This window comes from Coregonus lavaretus (assembly GCF_964263955.1).
Source record: "Coregonus lavaretus genome assembly, chromosome: 37".
Taxonomy (NCBI): domain Eukaryota; kingdom Metazoa; phylum Chordata; class Actinopteri; order Salmoniformes; family Salmonidae; genus Coregonus; species Coregonus lavaretus.
In genome coordinates, this window is record NC_140024.1 from 3341534 (window position 1) to 3365022 (window position 23489).

The 23489-nt window shown below is 43.2% G+C and overlaps 1 protein-coding gene across 1 annotated transcript; it reads right to left on the reverse strand.

Moving 5' to 3' along the window:
- Window positions 1-5490: 5490 nt before the first annotated feature.
- On the reverse strand, window positions 5491-8709 carry LOC311111934 (ras association domain-containing protein 7-like; the record flags this gene model as incomplete). The annotated part of the gene is made up of 4 exons (XM_084154859.1): window positions 5491-5706; window positions 7352-7620; window positions 7837-8502; window positions 8607-8709. The coding sequence occupies 4 exons, from the start codon at window positions 8707-8709 to the stop codon at window positions 5491-5493; spliced, it is 1254 nt and encodes a 417-aa protein (XP_084010985.1).
- Between the last annotated feature and the right edge of the window lie 14780 nt (window positions 8710-23489).

Consider the following 23489-nt stretch of genomic DNA (forward strand, 5'->3'; position numbering starts at 1 on the left):
GTCTAGGTGCGACAAAACTAGGGCCTGCCTTATTGATAGTGTTGTTAAGAAGGCAGATAAGCGCTTTATTATGGACAGACTTCTCCCCATCTTAGCTACTGTTGTATCAATATGTAATTGAAGTAGTTGGCAATATCAGTGGGTTTTGTGATGAATGAGCCATCTGATTCAATTAATGATGAAGTGTGATGGGTGTTTGAAGGAGTCAGGCGCAGGAGGGTAAATCACAGAATAACAGGATATATTCCGGAATACAGAGTTACGCAGTAATGCATCAAAACAGTCCAGTGCGCAAAACAGGCGCACTGGAACCAACAAGGCACACAGGGAAAATAACCCGGCAATACAAAATACAAGGAGCTCAACCGAGCCTCACTCTCCTCACAATAAACAATCACACACAAAAACAAGGGGGCAGAGGGAACACTTATACAGGTACTGATGAGGGGATATGAACCAGGTGTGTGTAATAAATAAAACAAAACAAATGGAATGATGAGATGAGGAGCGGCAGTGGCTAGAAGGCAGGTGACGAAGAACGCCGAAGCCTGCCCGAACCAGGAGAGGAGGCAGCTTCGGAGGAAGTCGTGACATGAAGCTGAGTTTGTCTTTTTTCCCAAAATGTCATTTAAGGTGCTCATTGTTTATATCATTTATTTTTGTCAAGGGCAGCGTCTGGTTGTTCTTCATTACACACCACAGACCAGCAAATATTATTTACATCATCAACATAGGAATCGCTACAAAACTTATTGTATGACCTCTTATACACTATATTAAGCCCAGACTTTGGAACTTTGGTTTTTCATAGATATGGCTGTTATATTGTGATCACTACATCCAATGGATTTAGATACTGCTTTAAAGTACATTTCTGCAGCATTCGTAAAATGTGATCAATACATGTTGATGATTTCATTCCTGTGCTGTTTGTAACTACCCTGGTAGGTTGACTGATAACCTGAACCAGGTTGCAGGCACTGGTTACAGTTTGAAGCTTTTTCTTGAGTGGGCAGCTTGATGAAAGCCAGTCAATATTGAAATCACCGAGAAATTATAACTCTCTGTTGATATGACATACATTATCAAGCATTTCACACATATTATCCAGATACTGACTATTAGCACTTGGTGGTCTGTAGCAGCTTCCCACAAGAATGGGCTTTAGGTGAGGCAGATTAACCTGTAGCCATATTACTTAAACAGTATTTAACATGAGACCCTCTGTGAGCTTTACAGGAATGTGGTTCTGAATATAGACCACAACACCGCCCCCATTGGCATTACTGTGTTTTCTGTAGCTGTTATAACCATGTGTTGCTACCACTGTATCTTCAAAGGTATTATCTAAGTGAGATTCAGAGATAGTCAGAATATGAATGTTATCTATCACCATCAAGTTATTGATTTCATGAACCTTGTTTCTTAGGCTACATATGTTCATGTGGGTTATTTTTAGCTCTATTCTGGGATGCTTGGTTGTTCTTATTGCTTTACTGGGAAGCGTATCAGAAGTAGACATGCTCATGTCATTTATGTTTGAGCTGATAGTGCAGGGTGAGCTGCACACAGTGGACTTCCTACTAGGCACACCGCCTCAGTGCTAACATTATAACTCTGGTTCATAGGCACATGATAATTTTTTCCCTTTATTCAGATTACAACCTCTCACTTTCAGTTATTTGAAAAGGAAATAATCTCCCAAATATCACAATTTCTAAAACAAGCCATAGAAAGTTGGTTGCAATTTCAATTTAATCCTACAGAAACGAGAGAACAAATAATGCAACAAATATTGTGGTTAAACTCAAATATACTAATTGATAAAAAACCATCATTTTTTGAATAAAATAAACCAAGTATAATCTTCGTAAATGATATCATAGGTAGGACTGGTGGAGTTATGTCGCACATGCGGCTAACAAAAACATATGAACATGTCTGCTCTACCCAAAATTACAACCAAATAATTGCAGCATTACCGCAAAAATGGAAGAGGAAAGTGGAAGGGGAAAAAGTAAGTAACTTGTCTGTCGGCACAGCATTAAAGAACAAACAGTGGGGGGAAAAGGTATTTAGTCAGCCACCAATTGTGCAAGTTCTCCCACTTAAAAAGATGAGAGAGGTCTGTAATTTTCATCATAGGTACACGTCAACTATGACAGACAAATTGAGATTTTTTTTCTCCAGAAAATCACATTGTAGGATTTTTAATGAATTTATTTGCAAATTATGGTGGAAAATAAGTATTTGGTCACCTACAAACAAGCAAGATTTCTGGCTCTCACAGACATGTAACTTCTTCTTTAAGAGGCTCCTCTGTCCTCCACTCGTTACCTGTATTAATGGCACCTGTTTGAACTTGTTATCAGTATAAAAGACACCTGTCCACAACCTCAAACAGTCACACTCCAAACTCCACTATGGCCAAGACCAAAGAGCTGTCAAAGGACACCAGAAACAAAATTGTAGACCTGCACCAGGCTGGGAAGACTGAATCTGCAATAGGTAAGCAGCTTGGTTTAAAGAAATCAACTGTGGGAGCAATTATTAGGAAATGGAAGACATACAAGACCACTGATAATCTCCCTCGATCTGGGGCTCCACGCAAGATCTCACACCGTGGGGTCAAAATGATCACAAGAACGGTGAGCAAAAATCCCAGAACCACACGGGGGGACCTACTGAATGATCTGCAGAGAGCTGGGACCAAAGTAACAAAGCCTACCATCAGTAACACACTACGCCGCCAGGGACAATGTGATTTTCTGGATTTTTTTTCTCATTTTGTCTGTCATAGTTGACGTGTACCTATGATGAAAATTACAGGCCTCTCTCATCTTTTTAAGTGGGAGAACTTGCACAATTGGTGGCTGACTAAATACTTTTTTTCCCCACTGTAGATGGGAGGTGTTGAATGGAGCTGAAGGATGGGACTAATAACAACTAACAACAACTAATAACAACAAGATAACTAATGTAAAGCATACTGTGTCCATAATAAGTATATAGGTTACAGGTGAGAGCTTTTGTGAAAGAGCACAGTTCGAAAGATATGGCATATAGAAGCAAACCGGATGGACATCATAAATGATTGGAGAGGTTGAGGGTAGAGGAAGTTCAGGAGTAAAAACCAACTAAATAGAATTATTGTAAAATTCACTGTGTCCATTAAATGTATATAGTATGTATAAGCTGGAAGTAGAGGCCTAAGTGTTGTTGTTCACTAGTTTACTCCAATTATGGAAGGGGTGGTGGGGTTGGAAAGTAATAAAGGGAAATATATACATATTTTTAAGGATATGTATATATATGTATATGTACAGTGAGGGAAAAAAGTATTTGATCCCCTGCTGATTTTGTACGCTTGCCCACTGACAAAGACATGATCAGTCTATAATTTTAATGGTAGGTTTATTTGAACAGTGAGAGACAGAATAACAACAACAAAATCCAGAAAAACGCATGTCAAAAATGTTATAAATTGATTTGCATTTTAAATAGGGAAATAAGTATTTGAACCCCTCTCAATCAGAAAGATTTCTGGCTCCCAGGTGTCTTTTATACAGGTAATGAGCTGAGATTAGGAGCAGACTCTTAAAGGGAGTGCTCCTAATCTCAGCTTGTTACCTGTATAAAAGAGACCTGTCCACAGAAGCAATCAATGAATCAGATTCCAAACTCTCCACCATGGCCAAGACCAAAGAGCTCTCCAAGGATGTCAGGGACAAGATTGTAGACCTACACAAGGCTGGAATGTGCAACAAGTCCATCGCCAAGCAGCTTGGTGAGAAGGTGACAACAGTTGGTGCGATTATTTGCAAATGGAAGAAACACAAAATAAATGTCAATCTCCGTCGGCCTGGGGCTCCATGCAAGATCTCACCTCGTGGAGTTGCAATGATCATGAGAACGGTGAGGAATCAGCCCAGAACTACACGGAAGGATCTTGTCAATGATCTCAAGGCAGCTGGGACCATAGTCACCAAGAAAACAATTGGTAACACACTACGCCGTGAAGGACTGAAATCCTGCAGCGCCCGCAAGGTCCCCCTGCTCAAGAAAGGACATATACATGCCCGTCTGAAGTTTGCCAATGAACATCTGAATGATTCAGAGGAGAACTGGGTGAAAGTGTTGTGGTCAGATGAGACCAAAATCGAGCTCTTTGGCATCAACTCAACTCGCCGTGTATGGAGGAGGAGGAATGCTGCCTATGACCCCAAGAACACCATCCCCACCGTCAAACATGGAGGTGGAAACATTATGCTTTGGGGGTGTTTTTCTGCTAAGGGGACAGGACAACTTCACTGCATCAAAGGGACAATCAAATCTTGGGTGAGAACCTCCTTCCCTCAGCCAGGCATTGAAAATGGGTTACACTGCCTCAGCTCCTTGTTCAGTATTCCAGCATGACAATGACCCAAACTACACAGCCAAGGCCACAAAGGAGTGGCTCAAGAAGAAGAACATTAAGGTCCTGGAGTGGCCTAGCCAGTCTCCAGACCTTAATCCCATAGATAATCTGTGGAGGGAGTTGAATGTTCGAGTTGCCAAACGTCAGCCTCGAAACCTTAATGACTTGGAGAAGATCTGCAAAGAGGAGTGGGACAAAATCCCTCCTGAGATGTGTGCAAACCTGGTGGCCAACTACAAGAAACATCTGACCTCTGTGATTGCCAACAAGGGTTTTGCCACCAAGTACTAAGTCATGTTTTGCAGAGGGGTCAAATACTTATTTCCCTCATTAAAATGCAAATCAATTTATAACATTTTTGACATGCGTTTTTCTGGATTTTTTTGTTGTTATTCTGTCTCTCACTGTTCAAATAAACCTACCATTAAAAGTATAGACTGATCATGTCTTTGTCAGTGGGCAAACATACAAAATCAGCAGGGGATCAAATACTTTTTTCCCTCACTGTACATGAATACTAGAATGTTGCATATAGTGTGTTAAAAGTCAACTAATCCACTGCCTATAGATTACACACACACACACACACACACACACACACACACACACACAAACACACACCTATGTATTCTTGGGGACCAACAATTGCTTCCCATTCAAAATCCTATTTTCCCTAACCCTGGCCCTAATTCTAACTCTAAACCTAAACCCACAGCCTAAAATGGCCTATTTACAAGTGAGGACTGGCAAAATGTCCTCACTTCTCAGAATTTTAGTTGGTTTACTATTCTTGTGAGGACTTTTGGTACTCACAAGTATAGTAAAACGTGTCCACACACACAAACACACACACAGTGCAATCAGATAGTCATCCAGACGCTCCCATGAGCTTTTTGCTGACAGGATGAGTCAGCAAGTGACATGTCCAGCGCCTCTCTGTGCTGCAGCCAGCGGTGTAGCTCCTCTCTCAGAGTCCCGGGACCTCTTCCGGCTAAAGCCATTGGGAATAGGTTAGGTAGGAATAAATGTTCCAATGAAACATGTCACCCGTGGCTATTAGCATATTAGCATACCTAGCATACAGTCACAGTGTCAGTCTGGTCATCCTCCAGTAGTCCTGCTATGCAGAGGTAAGGCATGGCGATGGGGTGGAGGTGGGGGTGTGTCTGGTTGGGGAGGGGGAGGTCTGAGTAAGAGGGGGTAGGCGGAACACCCGTCTGCAGGATGAACTGCTGCAGGTTACACTGCCTCAGCTCCTTGTTCAGCTCCTCCAGCTCCTGACAACTCTCCTGGAGGGAAAGGACAAGATGTCATGTTATTTCAGTGTCAAACATAGACCATTTCATGTAAACTTTATTGTAAAAGGGGCAGTGCAGTTAAAAACATGATTTTCCTGATTTCTTTATATGATGTTGCCACACTATGAGGTCGAAATAACACTCTAAAATTGTGAAAATGATGATAATGTAGTAGGATCTCATCTGATACTAGTCTGGTAATGAGGGTTGTAGACACATGGGGGAATAATAAACCAAAGATTCAGGGGAGGATGAGCATCCAAAATACTGATAGGGCCAGTTTCCCAGACACAGATTAAGCCTAGTCCTGCACTAAAAAGCATGCTCAATGGAAAATGTCCATTGAAATAATGTTTTAGTCCAGGACTAGTCTTAATTTGTCCGGGAAACAGGCCCATAAGGAAGCGTAGGGAAAGGCAGCTATTCTATTATTAACACAGGAAGCCAAAGGCAAGTTTCCATCTCTGGGTAGACAGCACAGGTGTATTCTACGGGTGTCCTCTCAAGCTCAATAACTCTTCTTCATTGCTAACCTGCTATGACAGGATACAGTTAACCCCCAGGCTGCCGCGTTATACAATGCACTCCCACTGGGTTTACAGTGTCAGATATACAGAATAATCCCCAAACAAGTTCTATAGAACCTGATACAACCATCGTCAAACAAAGGTCTATCCTAGGTTGCTTTCGCTGGGTTTAGCTCTTGTGAGACGTTTAGCAGTGAGTTTGACTTTGTCAGTTATTCTGTGGCATTGAACACAATGAAGGGTTTATAGTCTGAACGCTGCACTCTTAGAAAAATAGGTGCTATCTAGAACCTAAAAGGGTTCCATAGGAGAACCCTTTGAAGAACTATGTTTGGTTCCAGGTAGAACCCTATTGGGTTCCATATAGAACCCTTGCCCAAGAGGGTTCTACATGTAAACCGAAATAGTTCTACCTGGAACCAAAAATGGTTCTACCTGGAACCAAAAAGGGTTCTCCTATGGGGACAGCCAAAGTACCCTTTTGGAACCCTTTTTTCTAAGAGTGTAGGATGAAAATCTGTATTTCAGTGGGGCGAGATTACAAAAAATGCATGTACATGGCATTATGGCATTTGTATGGAGTGAAAGATAGACCAGTTGGGTATTGTATATCCTATTCATTGTGAGATCATCAGTACACTCTTAGAAAATAAGGTGCTATTTAGAATCTAAAAGGGTTATTCGGCTGTCCCCATAGGAGAACCCTTTGAAGAACCCTGTTTGGTTCCAGGTAGAACCCTTTTAGTTCCAAGTAGAACCCTTTTGGGTCCCATGTAGAACCCTTTGGGTTTTACAATAAACCCAAAAGGGTTCTACCTGGAACCAAAAAAGGGTTATACCTGGAACCAAAAAATGGGTCTCCTATGGGGACAGCTGAAGTACCCTTTTGGAACCCTTTTTTATAAGAGTGTAGGCTAGTAATCTTTGATCTAACACAATTGGACAGGTTAGACTTTCCACGTAAGAGGGATTTATTGGCGAGACAAGGGAAATGGTTCAATTCCCATTGGGATCTTTATTGAGCTGTAACATAAGGCATCCATAGTAGGAACTATGAAGTAGTCAGATCTCAGGAAAAACTCAGTAAGTTGTTATGTATTAAACTGTACCTGCAACTGTAATTCTGCAGCCTGCAATGCTTTCTCCGTCTCTGTCAATGACATGTCCAGCTCCACCCCCTGCTGAAGCCGATTGTGTAGCTCCTCCCTCAGTGGTCCCAGGGCCTCCTCTGGCTGCGGGGTGCCTGGACGAGAGTTCCGTCTGTGGGATTCGACCCGAAAGTCCTGCCCCAGCCTGGATGAATGGGTCTGGAGGTCCTTGAGCCGGAAGCTGTATTCATCCATAGAGGCGTAGAGTTGGGGCAGACGTCCGTGCATATCTGTACGGCCAATACAACTCGGATTTAGTTCCTGGATGGTCCTACTGTATATGAGTGTAGGCCTACATATTCCTACATTACACACGGTATTGCTGCATAAGTTACTTGTGTAGGAGATGTGTAACATATACTGATATCCTAGGATATGCCTTCTAAATTGCCCCTGAGGGGATTGATAGTTGTATTGAAGTGACTTGAATTGAATGGACTACATACCCTGCTCCTTGTCCTTCTCTTGCTGCATCTGCTCCTCCCAGTACTCCCCATGCATCAGCTCGGCCTCATTCTGCCTCAGCCTTGTCTCCAGCACATTCAGCTCCTCCACTAGGCCCGGAGTCAGGCCTGGGACAGGAGTTACAGGCCTCCCCAACTCCCACACCTCTGCATCCCTTTCCAAAGCCACCAGCTGGGCCTCCAGGTCCTGTAGCATCTCCTGCTGCTGCAGCACCTGCCTGAAGACCACCTCATTGGACGCGTCAGACAAGGAGAGCGAGGGAGGGGAGGCGGTGGGGGAAGGGGAGACCAGGGACGGAACAGGCGAGGCCCTGGGCTCTGGTGAGGCTCTTGGACTAGGTGACCAGGCCTTGTTAGCTTTAGTCCTTCTGGGGATTGTAGAAGGACCAAGGTTGAAGGTGAGGGCCTTCTTCGGCTCTCGGCATCTGTGGGGCACGGGTGTAGGGTGCCTGGGCAAAGGATGGACCCTATCCAGGGTGGGTATGTTAGGTCCGTCAGTGCTGGAGGGGCCCGTACGACGCAAGATGAACTGGACCTCGTTGGCCAGCTGACCCAGATAGGACAGAGACTCTAAGGGACAGTCATCAGCCACAAGCTGCATCTCTGTGCCTCGTAGCTTCTTGATGAGAACATAGCGACCCGTCTGACCTGTGGAAAAAACACACCAAGGCAGGAGTGAGATTGGAGGGAATAAGCTGATAAACTGTGCTCAAAAGCTTTGAAATGAATGAACAACAAAGGAAATTACTGACCAATAGCCTGTGCGAGGGCGATGACCACATCCTGACAGGAAGTCTCCAGCGATAAGCCGCACACCACCCTGACCACGCCCTCCACCCACACCTTCAGCTCCATCTTGGCCTGTCAATCAAACTCAGAGGAACTTGGCCACCACAGCATCCACCTGTGAGAGAGGAGGGGAAGACGTCAATATACTGGGTTCAAATAATAAACTATTTCACAGTACCAAATCAACCTATAACCCCTACTCCTAGGCGCAAATATGTCAATGGAGGAAATCAGTTCGTTCCTGTATTCCCTTAACTGGAGCTGAAGATTTCAACAGGAAACCTCACACTCTTCTCTCATGGAAAAAATGTGACCATCCAACTCTGCAATCCTACACCTACAGTCCTGTACCTGTCATCTGTGTTGACGCCTGACCAGAGAAGGCAGAACCGACCAGAGAGTGAGGCGAGGGCAGGAGGAGGTGTATTGGGTTAGATTCTCATGGTGTCAATATCCCGGTATGAGCAAAAACCATTTAAATGCGGATCTGCACCTAAGAATTTGACAGGAAATAATGGCTTCCTACGCTGTAAACCTAGAGACAAAGCGTAATACCTATGTGGAAGAACTGGAGGATGAGATAGGAAGAAGAGGAAGAGGAGGACACAAACACCAAGGCAGCCTAAGAATGTTGCTCCTCAAATGGCCAACACATCTCCATCACGATTGACAACTCCACAGTGTCCCCCTTCCCAGAGTGCAAAGAACCTTGGTGTGAGCCTGTACAACACCCTGTCGTTCTCTGCAAACATCAAAGCAGTGACTCGCTCCTGCAGGTTCATGCTCTACAACTACTGTAGAATACAACCCTACCTCACACAGGAAGCGGCACAGGTCCTAAGGCACTTGTCATCTCCCATCTGGACAACTGCAACTCGCTGTTGGAATGGCTCCCTGCTTGTGCCATCAAACCCCTGCAACTTATCCAAAATGCTGCAGCCCGATTGGTGTTCAACCTTCCCAAGTTCTCCCATGTTGCCCCGCTCCTCCGCACACTCCACTGGCTTCCTGTCGAAGCTTGCATCCACTACAAGACCATGGTACTTGCCTACGGAACAGCAAGAGGAACTGCCCCTCCCTATCTTCAGGCTATGCTCACACCCTACACCCCAACCCGAGTACTCTGTTCTGCCACCTCTGGTCTCTTGGCCCTCCCACCCCTACGGGAGGGCAGTTCCCGCTAAGTCCAGTCAAAGGTTTTCTCTCTCCTGGCACCCCAATGGTGGAACCAGCTTTCCCCTGAAGCTAGGACAGCAGAGTCCCTGTCCATCTTCTAAAAACATCTGAAACCCTACCTCTTCAAAGAGCATCTTAAATAATCCCCCCCCCCCCCCAGCACCCCAGCACCCCTTCCTCCCCCCCACCCCTTTTACCAGCTCTGATGTTGATGATAGCTGCTTTATTGAGGAAAAATTTACTTACAATGACGGACATACAGTGGGGAGAACAAGTATTTGATACACTGCCGATTTTGCAGGTTTTCCTACTTACAAAGCATGTAGAGGTCTGTAATTTTTTATCATAGGTACACTTCAACTGTGAGAGACAGAATCTAAAACAAAATAGCAGAAAATCACATTGTATGATTTTTAAGTAATTAATTTGCATTTTATTGCATGACATAAGTATTTGATCACCTACCAACCAGTAAGAATTCCGGCTCTCACAGACCTGTTAGTTTTTCTTTAAGAAGCCCTCCTGTTCTCCACTCATTACCTGTATTAACCGCACCTGTTTGAACTCGTTACCTGTATAAAAGACACACACTCAATCAAACAGACTCCAACCTCTCCACAATGGCCAAGACCAGAGAGCTGTGTAAAGACATCAGGGATAAAATTGTAGACCTGCACAAGGCTGGGATGGGCTACAGGACAATAGGCAAGCAGCTTGGTGAGAAGGCAACAACTGTTGGCGCAATTATTAGAAAATGGAAGAAGTTCAAGATGACGGTCAAACACCCTCGGTCTGGGGCTCCATGCAAGATCTCACCTCGTGGGGCATCAATGATCATGAGGAAGGTGAGGGATCAGCCCAGAACTACACGGCAGGACCTGGTCAATGACCTGAAGAGAGCTGGGACCACAGTCTCAAAGAAAACCATTAGTAACACACTACGCCGTCATGGATTAAAATCCTGCAGCGCACGCAAGGTCCCCCTGCTCAAGCCAGCGCATGTCCAGGCCCGTCTGAAGTTTGCCAATGACCATGTGGATGATCCAGAGGAGGAATGGGAGAAGGTCATGTGGTCTGATGAGACAAAAATAGAGCTTTTTGGTCTAAACTCCACTCGCCGTGTTTGGAGGAAGAAGAAGGATGAGTACAACCCCAAGAACACCATCCCAACCGTGAAGCATGGAAGTGGAAACATCATTCTTTGGGGATGCTTTTCTGCAAAGGGGACAGGACGACTGCACCATATTGAGGGGAGGATGGATGGGGCCATGTATTGCAAGATCTTGGCCAACAACCTCCTTCCCTCAGTAAGAGCATTGAAGATGGGTCGTGGCTGGGTCTTCCAGCATGAAAACGACCCGAAACGCACAGCCAGGGCAACTAAGGAGTGGCTCCGTAAGAAGCATCTCAAGGTCCTGGAGTGGCCTAGCCAGTCTCCAGACCTGAACCCAATAGAACATCTTTGGAGGGAGCTGAAAGTCCGTATTGCCCAGCGACAGCCCCGAAACCTGAAGGATCTGGAGAAGGTCTGTATGGAGGAGTGGGCCAAAATCCCTGCTGCAGTGTGTGCAAACCTGGTCAAGACCTACAGGAAACGTATGATCTCTGTAATTGCAAACAAAGGTTTCTGCACCAAATATTAAGTTCTGCTTTTCTGATGTATCAAATACTTATGTCATGCAATAAAATGCAAATTAATTACTTAAAAATCATACAATGTGATTTTCTGGATTTTTGTTTTAGATTCCGTCTCTCACAGTTGAAGTGTACCTATGATAAAAATTACAGACCTCTACATGCTTTGTAAGTAGGAAAACCTGCAAAATCGGCAGTGTATCAAATACTTGTTCTCCCCACTGTATGTGGTTGTCCCACCTAGCTATCTTAAGATGAATGCACTAACTCTAAGTCGCTCTGGATAAGAGTGTCTGCTAAATGACTAAATTGTAAATGTAAACAACCCCCTGGGTGTTTTTAATTTGAAAAACTTTCATTTCATAAACCCCAAGTACCCTGTTCACATTTCTTTCACAAATCTGACCACGACTGGGATTAGTACTACAAATTATATTAATACATTTGATTGATATAGTACTTCTCTAGGACCCAAAGACGCTTTACAATAGTAGTGAAAACAATATGATGCTATTGCTTAACCTTCACCTGCACAGTCATTTAAGATATGTGAAAGGAAGTGAACTAGAGCAGAAGGGAGGGAACAACTGTCTGGAATGAAATACAGCCCTCGTATCCCCTTCTCTCCCCAACATGCCCTACTTTCCTCTCCCTTGAACTCTGTTGCTCTACATTCTATCTCTCTCCGAAACACTGAGGGGGAGACGTTTGATTAAGATTTACATCGTTGAGGAGAGAGAAAGAGAGAGATAAACAGAAGCAGGAGAGACCGCTTTGGACATCTCCTTTCCCTATTAAAGACATTCCTAACATGTTTGTGGCCCAAAGCACTGGTTTTATACACATGTTGTCACAGATTAATACAGCATAAAAATTGTGTTTCATTGTGGGAAAAACAAAAATGACCAATAGTTTTCATTTCATATTATATATGACTATGGCAGGGTTTCCCAAACTCGGTCCTGGGGACCCCAAGGGGTGCACGTTTTGGTTGTTGCACTAGCACTACACAGCTGATTCAAAGCTTGATGATGAGCTCATTATTTGAATCAGCTGTGTAGTGCTAGGGCAAAAACCAAAATGTGCACGCCTTGGGGTCCCCAGGACCCAGTTTGGGAAACGCAGGACAATGGCCAGTGATGGTGTCTCGTGAAAGACTCACGTATGGCCTTGTGTCAATTGAGAACAGTTGACTAAATCAGGCACTAGTTCTCAATTCTCTCCTCAGGGACCCCCAGCTGGTCTAGAGGTAGCTCACTTGATTCAACTTGTCAGTTAACACAATAATAACACCTATGAAATTTTAACAATAAAATATGGCTGTGGTTCTTCAAACGGATCTACAAAGAACCTTTGCGATTGAGGAAGGTTCTTTATAGAACCATTCTCCATAAAGGTTCTATAAAGAACCAGAAAGGGTTGTAACCATAGCATAACCCTTTTTTGGTGCTATATAGAACCTTTTTGAATGGTTCTTTATAGAACCTTAGGAAATTTTTATTTATAGCGCCATACAGGTGCCCCTTTCAAAAAAAGGTTCTATATAGCACCAAAAAGGGTTCCGCTATGGTTACAAGCCAAATAACCCCTATCTGGTACTATTTAGAACCATTTCTTTTTAGAATAGTCGTCTTTACGACTTTAAATGTGCCAAAATGTCTCTGGGACATTTAAACAAGTCCAATATTCTTGTATATGCACTGTCTATGAGGTTGTTTAAGTTAGAGATGCATCTGTTCAGGTAATAATTTAGCATAGCTGAGTCTTTTGCCTTACGACAAGTCAGTTGTAGTTAGCCCAGATCTCTGACAGACAGTGACAGTGACAGAGTGCAGGGTAAATGCAGGATGTAGGTAGGATTTGCTACTCTCTCTCACAGGCATAAGGTTACAATGCCTGCTTTCTTTGAAAGGTGATACCACAGAGACACCGCTACCACCACCACTGCAGAAACACACACACATGCACACATACATTTTTTTTTTCTTCTATATTTTACACACACATTGTTTGAAAAGGGAGGATAGCTCATTCTTCAGAGTCCCTCTTTGAATTGAGAGAGAGAGAGAGAGAGAGAGAGAGAGAGAGAGATGCAGGTCTGCAGAGTTTCAGGTGTTTCCAGCCCCTCCTAACACCAGCTTCAGTAGAAATCTCCCCTATAGTGAGTTGTCCATTTCCGAGGCGGAACTGAAGACCTGCTGATAGGTTAGCTAAGTGGAGGAATGGAATGTAGCAATGATAGACTGACATTCCTTAGGGCACCTCCCCTCCTACACATAATGTACCTCCACACCACACTGTCTGTTTACAAACACATCTCAGGGAGGAGAGTATATGCAGTTCACTCTAGTTTAAACAGAGGTGGTTTGATTTGACTATTACCTGAGATAAAGTTCAGGGTGATTGTTACAAGACATATTCATGTTTGTTTGGCTATTTGTATGTAAAGATGTAAAGTTTAAATTTGAGAGTGCAAATGTTATCAGATGCCAAAAAATTTAAAATAATCTAGGTTGTATACCTGCACACCAAATGAAATAGATGTGACTCTGAAATGAAAAATGGGAGAAGACTAGTGCTCTCCCACTAATTGAGTGATGTTGCAGAGGTAGTTGTAGTAAGCTATTTTTTTATTATTATTCTTTAATTATTCAGGGGAAACCCATGGAGACCATGGTCTCATTCCCAAGGGTGCCCTGATCACAACAATACAACAACCGATACAATGTAAAACAAAACCTCAGAGTAACCTCGAGTTAACCAACCCGTGAACGGATTTGGTAACTCATGTTTTTATACTTCAACAACGAAGTTAGGTAAGTTGGAAACTTGTGTAGTAGACAAAAAGGGAGTAGTTTAAGTGATCTACGGGTCTTTAATGAGGACCAGCCAACCTTTTGATACAGGATGCAGTGATGAGTATTAGAACTGTCACCTGTGATAAAGGAAAGGGCGCTATGGTAGACGGCATCCAAAGGTTTAAGAGCAGTGGCTGCTGCATTCTGCTAAATGGAGTCACCATAGTCAAAAACTGTCAGGAAAGTTGACTATACAATCTGCTTCCTACTGTTTAGGGAGAGGCAAGATCTATTTCTAAAAAAAGAAGCCCACTTTAAATCAGTATGTTTTTTAAACGTTAAATCCTTGTCAATCCAAAAGCCCAGATATTTATAGGCGAGAACCCGATCGATGGGAGAGCCAGTCAATTAATAAGTATGTAGTCCATCTAAAACATTTTTGTTGAGAATGAAAGAACAACATATATTTAGTCTTGCCCACAATAAGGCTCCACTAAGGCAGTTATTTATCTTATAACTTGTCCTTGTGGTAAAAATGATGTGGGTAAAACAAAGAGCAAATTAAAAGTACGAATCTCGGAGCATCGTAGCACCATTAGGTGCAAAAACTCGACGTACCAAGTTGCAGCCCACTTTTTGGAACCGAACCACTCGATTTCGACCCTTCGTTATATCGGTATTGAACACGTCACCCTCCCTAGGAGAGTGGGTGACGTCGATAATTTATTGTTAAAACAAGAGGATGCCTGGATCTTTAGTTTAAAGACCCTTGTTCCCTTCGGTCTCAACGTAGACTTTGATCTGAAGCCATTCTTGTGATTATTGTGATTTTGCTATTCATTTTAAACGTTTGTAGGCCTATGTAGCCAAATTATATCTATGATCGTATGCTATCCATTTATGTTTTTTATATGTTCTATTTATATCTGTAAATTAACCAATGATTTCAAGCCATCCGGCCATGATCCTTTGACACTATATAAACTAGTGACCCGCAGTGTTTGTCATTATACCCTGATGAAGACAGCTTGTCTGTCGAAATATTGGTTCTTAGATTATTAAATGATTGCATCTGAGCTCTTAGAGTGTGCAGCTCTCCTTTTCTTTTTCAAGTGCAGCTCTGACAACGCCTGGTCTGCAGGTGGGGCTATGGCATACATAACAGTATCGTCTGCAAACAGATTAATATTTCAAGTTTTAACAGATAGACCAATATAGACCAAAGAAAAGTACTGTATTAGTGGACACTGAGTTATAACCATAGACTGACAACAACCTGAGGCAGAATCACACACCCCCTTTAACACACACATGAACAGTGATTTGCCATCATAAAAATAAGAAAACTGTTTGCAAACAGTACAGTAGCTTATTAATTTAATTACACCCATGTGATACAGCAGCTAACGTATGTAGGTTAGATGTTTCTAAATGCCACTTTCTGTGATTTAAAAACATTTTCCAATATTGGCCCAACTCTTTGAAATAGACAATGTTTTGGTACGGCAGTCACCAATTGAAAGCAGGATTTGGGGTCAATTTCAACTCAGTCAAATAAGGAAACTAACACAACTGTAATTTGTGAAATGTTGTCATTATTTGTATTATTTCCAATAAAATATTCAAATGTATTCCCAGGTCTGGGTTTAATAGAGTTGACTCCAACCCTTGTTGAGAAATCAAAATTGCTCTTGTGAAAGTCTTACCTGTCTCCACTCAATGTTAGCCAGCAGCAAAAGCTCCTACACTCTGATTTACGCCAGACAGAAGGAAGACAAACCTGTTATTACAACAGAGTTTGAGGTTTACTCTTACTTTACCTGTTGGTTTAGGCTTCCTTTTAGTTGGTTGCCTGACTCTTCACTTCGATAAGTCCAAGTGGAAAGGATTTCCAAGCATACAAAAAGTCAAAAAGCTGTACGTTGAAATATGTAATGAGTAGTTGTAGTCCATATCAAGGAGAGCGCAAGAGAGTGAAATGGTGCTCTGGAATGCAGCCCTCACAGGCACACTGTCTGACTGACACTGGAGCTAGACTGGTTCTCTCTCTCTCTCTCTCTCTCTCTCTCTCTCTCTCTCTCTCTCTCTCTCTCTCTCTCTCTCTCTCTCTCTCTCTCTCTCTCTCTCTCTCTCTCTCTCTCTCTCTCTCTCTCTCTCTCTCTCTCACACAATGAACTCACTCTGTGATCTGGCCTTGCTCCTCCTTCATTGAAGGTAGTAGCAAAAGGGAGTGTTTTCATTCTGACTAACACACACACACACACACACACACACATTCCAGGCTTCGTTGTTGTGTATAATACCATCCTCCAGAAACCCTGATGGTGATTAGCAACTCTCCAGGTGTCCCCCTCCCCCTAATGGGTCAGCCAACTGACCCTAAACAATGCCAGCACTCACAACAAACAGAGGCAAAGACACACAAACACACACACACTCACACAAACAAAAAAATTATCACACACTCAAAATAGAATGGACTGTCATCGCAAGTTCAATATTAATATGGAATGGCTTGATATTAAATGCAGTAGGACTTCAATGGTTTAAGTTCTGGAATGAGCACATTTGAAACTCAAGAAAGGACGACCGTGTCACTCCTTCTATCGAAATGGCTCTAAACCGGAATCAATCAATCCCAATCAACTTGCATTAAGACTGGCACATTGGAGAAAGACACAGTGCAGAAGAGGGAGGAGACGGCTGAACAGAGGAAGGTAATGTTAGAGAAGATGGCAGGGTAGAAGTGGGAGGTGGAGATGGAGAAGAAGGAAGTGGACGTTGGGAGAGGAGAAGAGGGAGGAGGAGGTTGGGAGGAGAGAGGAAGAGATGGAAAAGAAGAACGGGGAGACGGAGAAGAGTAAGGGGGAGACGAAGAAGGGGGCGCAGGAGAGAATGTTGCAGGTATGGAGTGCCATGGATGCCATTGAACGTCTGAGGCAGAGGCTCATAGAGATGGAAGAGAAGGAAAGAGAGATGAGATAGTACAGATGGTAGAATACATAGTGACAGTGACTCTATAGCCCCTCACCTTTGACCTTAACATTAACCCGATCTCTTCTATGTCTTGTTTTGACTTTGTTACAGATTTCAGAGGGACTTTGCTCCACCCTTTTGGTGTTGGGCCCCAAGGGGTCCTCTTTTCACTGGAAGACACCTTAAGCCATAAAAACAAAGAGATGTCTTTTTTTTTTTTTTTTATGTTATTTGTGATTAATTAAACATTTGAAAAACAACTGCAGATCCTAATGTGATATTGGGCGTTAGTGCCTTTATTTGACCACTAGAGGGCAGCCTCTTATAGACTGAGGAACATGGATTACAAATCAGGAATCAAATGAAAGTCCATAGAATTAGGAATTAGAATACTAATTGAATAGGATTTCTACGTGAAAGTAATTGTAGGAAGAATGCAAGTTTATATCAACCACTTTACCATAACAGCCCTGCTAGAGTTAACATATTATGGAATATAAGAAATTACTCCAAATTCATAATTTATCAACCTTTAAAAAATATATTTCTAAACATACACTTACTGTTATTGTATAATCTGTAGCCTACAACTCACTCAGCTCTAACATGTAGCGAAATAGGAGAAATTACATTTTCCATTGCTCTTATTGAACCAGGGATTTGAGTAAAAGCAGGAGACTCATACTGCAATTAACTGTCAGGATGGATGATAAATATACTGTGAGTGTATCTGCAGGCGCTGTCCAGCTGGCATGTATGTATGTAGGTGTGTGTGTGGGTGTGTGTGCGTGAAAAGGAGGGGGTGGTGTCTAAATCAACAGCTTGCTTGCTCTGATCGTTAAAACCGGGCCTTATCCTAACTTGGGATAGACATGACTGACTCACAGAAATATCCCATTGATTCAAATGCATGATTTAGGTTGTATACATGTTTAGAGTTACAAGACTAGATCCCTAGCCCATAGATAGCCACTCTCTAGTTGACACTACTTGCTCTTGTTTCAACCTCCATAACTCTTTATATCACCTGGTACATACTGTACATACATACTGCATGCTATAATTATCTAAATGCTATAGCCTCATGGATGGCAAAACTAACTCTCTTCACTGCAGACCAGCAGGTAACCTTGGATTTGCCCTGATGTTAGTGGGAATCAGTTCAGTTTCAATAGCCTGCCCCTCACCTAGAGTGGCAGCTATGGCTGAGAGCGACAGCACATAGGTGACAGAGAGAAATTACCTGCCACCTAAAAGCCCGATTCCAAATCGACCCCTCAACCTTACCCCTTACACTGTATCCTCTAGGCACCTGTGTAGATCTGAAATGAGAGGCTACCCTGATTGGTTTAAGCATGGTGAAAACTACACCTAGCTTATTAGAGGACAAGGTGGATGGAGCTATTACCATAATGCAGGGAGAGAGAGAGAGAGAGAGAGGGAGAGAGAGAGAGAGAGAGAGAGAGAGAGAGAGAGAGAGAGAGAGAGAGAGAGAGAGAGAGAGAGAGAGAGAGAGAGAGAGAGAGAGAGAGAGAGAGAGAGAGAGAGAGAGAGAAGAGAGAGAGAGAGAGAAGAGAGAGAGAGAGAGACCGAGACGGCGCCCCAGGCTACACCAATCACAACAGAGAATATGAGCTCAGTGGCCAATGGGGATTCCCCGCTGCCTTTCACCTGCCACACCATTGGACGAAAAGTCAAAATCATCACCATCATTTGTCAAAAAGAAGGAAGTGCCTCAGGTAGTCTCACAGTTTCGTATTATGAATGAACATCTATTTTTGTACACATTAATTCTGCGTGGTTATAGGTTTAATTATGTGTAGTTACAGGGTTAAAACATTCACATACAAGGCATAAAGCTTAAGTTACAAGGCATTAACAAGCATTACAAGGCATTATTCCTAGCATATAGATCCTAAGGTTAACTTAGAAGACAAAGCATGAACAAAGAGATGCCTACCAGGCCAGAGGCCTAGAAGCCTAGGAAATGAGAATTGATCACACAACTTTCTTCCATGGACTGGAAACAGGACAAGAAAGAGAACAAAGGTTTTTTATTCCATTCATAACATCTGAAGGTGTAACCTTCTCAACCCAAAACCAACCACCATTGACCAATCAAACGATACCAAGTTTACAGTGTAACCTGACCACCAAAACTGTGATCTTCATTTGTATAATATTATGTATGCAATTGCTCCGGCTGTTGATTTAAAAATCGGCAGTTCATCAAATACTTGTTCTCCCCACTGTATCTCTCTGTACTTTTCTCCGTTCATATTTCCTTCAATCCTGACTAGTCTCCCAGTCCCTGCCGCTGAAAAACATCCCCACAGCATGATGCTGCCACCACCATGCTTCACCGTACGGACGGTGCCAGTTTTCCTCCAGATGTGACACTTGGCATTCAGGCCAAAGTGTTGAATCTTAGTTTCATCAGACCAGAGAATCTTGTTTCTCATGGTCTGAGAGTCATTTACATGCCTTTTGGCAAACTCCAAGCAGGCTGTCTCTGCCCTTTACTGAGGAGTGGCTTCCGTCTGGCCACTCTACCATAAAGGCCTGATTGGTGGAGTGCTGCAGAGATGGTTGTCCTTCTGGAAGGTTCTCCCATCTCCATAGAGGAACTCTGGAGCTCTGTCAGAGTGACCATCAGGTTCTTGGTCACCTCCCTGACCAAGGCCCTTCTCCCCCGAATGCTCAGTTTGGCCGGGCAGCCAGCTCTAGGAAGAGTCTCGGTGGTTCCAAACTTCTTCCATTTAAGAACGATGGAGGCCACTGTGTTCTTAACGCCTTCAATGCTGCAGAAATTTTTTGGGACCCTTTCCCAGATCTGTGCCTCAACACAATCCTGTCTCGGAGCTCTACAGACCATTTCTTTGACCTCATGGCTTGGTTTTTGCTCTGACATGCATTGTCAACTGTGGGACTTTATATAGACAGGTGTGTGCCTTTCCAAATCATGTCCAATCATTTGAATTCACCACAGGTGGACTCCAATGAAGTTGTAGAAACATCTCAAGGATTATCAATGGAAACAGGATGCACCTGAGCTCAATTTCGAGTCTCATAGCAAAGGGTCTATGTAAATAAGGTATTCAATTTTTGTTTCGCTCTGTCATTATGGGGTATTGTGTGTAGATTGATGAGGAAAAAGTATATTTCATCCATTTTAGAATATGGCTGAAACGTACCAAAATGTGGAAAAAGTCAAGGAGTCTGAATACTTTCCGAATGCACTGTAGATAGCATCAGAGTTATCCTCAGTGAACAAGTTTCAGATAGATACCAAACATGGATACTATAGCATTATTCTATCACACATTCAATTGTCAGTCCTCTGGATACTGTAACGGAGAGATAGATACATGTTGGCCCCTCAGAGGGGGAAGGGCTGACTAGTCCTTGGGCATTGTCCTTTGTGCTTTCCTTGTGTTCCTGGACCATTTGCCATGCAGATCCAGGCAACAGAGAACACATAAATTAGGGCCGAGCCTACAGTGTTAGCCACAAAGACGTGGAGAGATTTTAAAAGGAAGACAGACAGGCGTGTTTGCATTTCTGTATTCTCTCAGACATGCCAATCATGGTTGAGATACTCAGGTACTCGCACATAGGCATGGAACCAAACTCTCTCTCTCTCGCTCTCTCTCTCACACACACACACACAATAATCACACCAACATACCCCGTAGGACACAGGGACACAGGTAACCAACCACCAGTCTCTTTTCAAAACAATCATGTGAATTATCTGAACTCTAATGCACATAGACAGAAGGGGGAAGGGAGGAGGTTGAAAACAACCCAGGGACAGACACAGACAAAGAAGGGGAAAAGAACAGAGAGAGGAGAGGAGCATTCAGTCCAATGTTGTAATACATGATTAGTAATTATTGTGTGTTGTAAATGTAATTGCAGTACTCTGGTCTGAATAGATTTGCAATGCAGCATTCTCCATTAGCATTGTGTAATTATCAATGCACTGCAGAAATACTTTTGACGACATTCTCTGCTTGATTGCAAACAATTTGTGCCCTAAACAGCAGTTATTTACATGACAGCCCACCAAGTGATAACAAGGAAACAGTTGCTTTTCCCTTCTTGGTTTGTGTTCCCTTGTTTAGTCTCTTTTGGCCCGTATTTATGAAGGATCTATGAGTAGGAGTGCTGATCTGCAATCAGGTCCCCCCATTTCATTCATTATAATCTAAACGGTAAACTAATCGTAGATCAGCACTCCTTTATTCAGGTTAGCTAGTCTCATTGAGATAAACTCTCTTTTGTAAGAGAGACCTGGGTACTGTATAATTATACTTGATCTTAACAGAAGTGAGAAACTCCAGTCCACTCCTAGTAGATGGTATTGTAGTCTCTGACAGTTCTTTCCAACAGTCTACCTTCTCAGCAGTAAATTATTAGACTTGGTTAGCCAGGTGAGTAGTGCATTTTCTGGCAGATCGATAACTTTCAACGTATCAATGAAGTGCTGTGGAGAGCACTTCACTTTCCCCAAGCAGACAGAACCTCCGTATATGTGTTAGACTGTTAACTAGACAAGACTCAGCAGCAGCATACTCCTGTGTGTATCCCCTAGGAAGCAGCATAGCCATATGTTCCTGTACTGAACACACACACAAATATGTGCACACACACATACTGTACACACTAGCAGACATGTACGTGTGAGAGCACAGACACGCATCCACACCCACATATGTGTGAAAACACAGACACTCATGTGCATGCTCACGCAAACACACACACACACACACACACACACACACACACACACACACACACACACACACACACACTCACACACAGACACAGACACAGACACAGACACAGACACAGACACAGACACAGACACAGACACAGACACAGACACAGACACAGACACAGACACAGACACAGACACAGACACAGACACAGACACAGACACACAGATGTGATCTGTGATGTGTGGATGTGTCCATGGGGAGGTGTGATGTGTGACATGGCAGCTGTTATCATGTTGGAGCAGGGCTTCGTTGTGTTTACTGATACTGGTGAAACACACAGGATGACCTACACTTAAAAAAAAAAAGGTGCTATCTAGAACCTAAAAGGGTTCTTCGGCTGTTCCCATAGGAAAACCCTTTTTGGTTCCAGGTAGAACCCTTTTGGTTCCAAGTAGAACCATTTTGTGTTCCATGTACCAAAAGGGTTCTACCTAGAACCAAAAAGGGTTCTCCCATGGGGACAGCCGAAAACCCCTTTTGGAACCTTGTTTTCTAAGAGTGTATGACTTCTCCTCTGTTGTTGTGCTTAAGTAGCTCTTACATCTCCCCTACCCTCCTCTTGTATGCACAGACACACACTCACGCACACGCACACACAGACACACAGACACACACACACACACACACACACAAACACACATACACACACACACTCTTGTTAGGATACTCATCAATTCCCCTGAGACCACCAGCTAAACAAAAACACCCACTGAACCCTGTAGACTGTACATATAAGTAAGCCTATGTAAACAACTACTGGATCAGCAGCACCACTGAATGAATGAATACCTGATTTGCACTGCTTAGCACATGCTGTTATCATGATGCCCTTTGAGGGTCTGTCTGTGATTCAAATGAGTAGTTTGGTGAATGTGTTCTCTCATCACCATATAACAGACGTGTCTTCACCATTCACTGTAAATATTAGCAGATTATCTTGAGCTGGCCCTTTTTAGGTTAAGACAAAACAACCCTCTCCTCCTGTTCTGGGAGGATGTGCAGGATGATTCATTTGATCAATAAACCAATACTTATTGTGTCAGAGAGCAAAGAGAAACCCGACTGGATATCAATTCAAACACGGATCCTTGCAGTGCAGGGAGTTTGTTGGTCTACCTTGTCTTGAAAATGTCTGGTTATTGTGTTTGATTGAATAGGGGTCTTTGAGTGCTTTGAGTTTCCCAACAGACTTAGGTAACTCTGAAAATCACTTTGTCCCTTTCTTAGTTTGGTAAGTGATGATATGTAACCACCTGCCTCAGGGAAATGGGTTGAAGGAGATGAAAGGAGAGAGACAGACAGAAATAGAGTGAAAGAAAGAGAGTTACGAGAGAAAGACAGTCCGTCAACGAGAGAAAGAGAGAGGTGAGAAAGGCAGTTAGAGAGAGAGTGAGAGGGAGGGAGGGAGAGAGAGAGAGAGACAGACAGACAGACAGACAGACAGACAGACAGACAGACAGACAGACAGACAGACAGA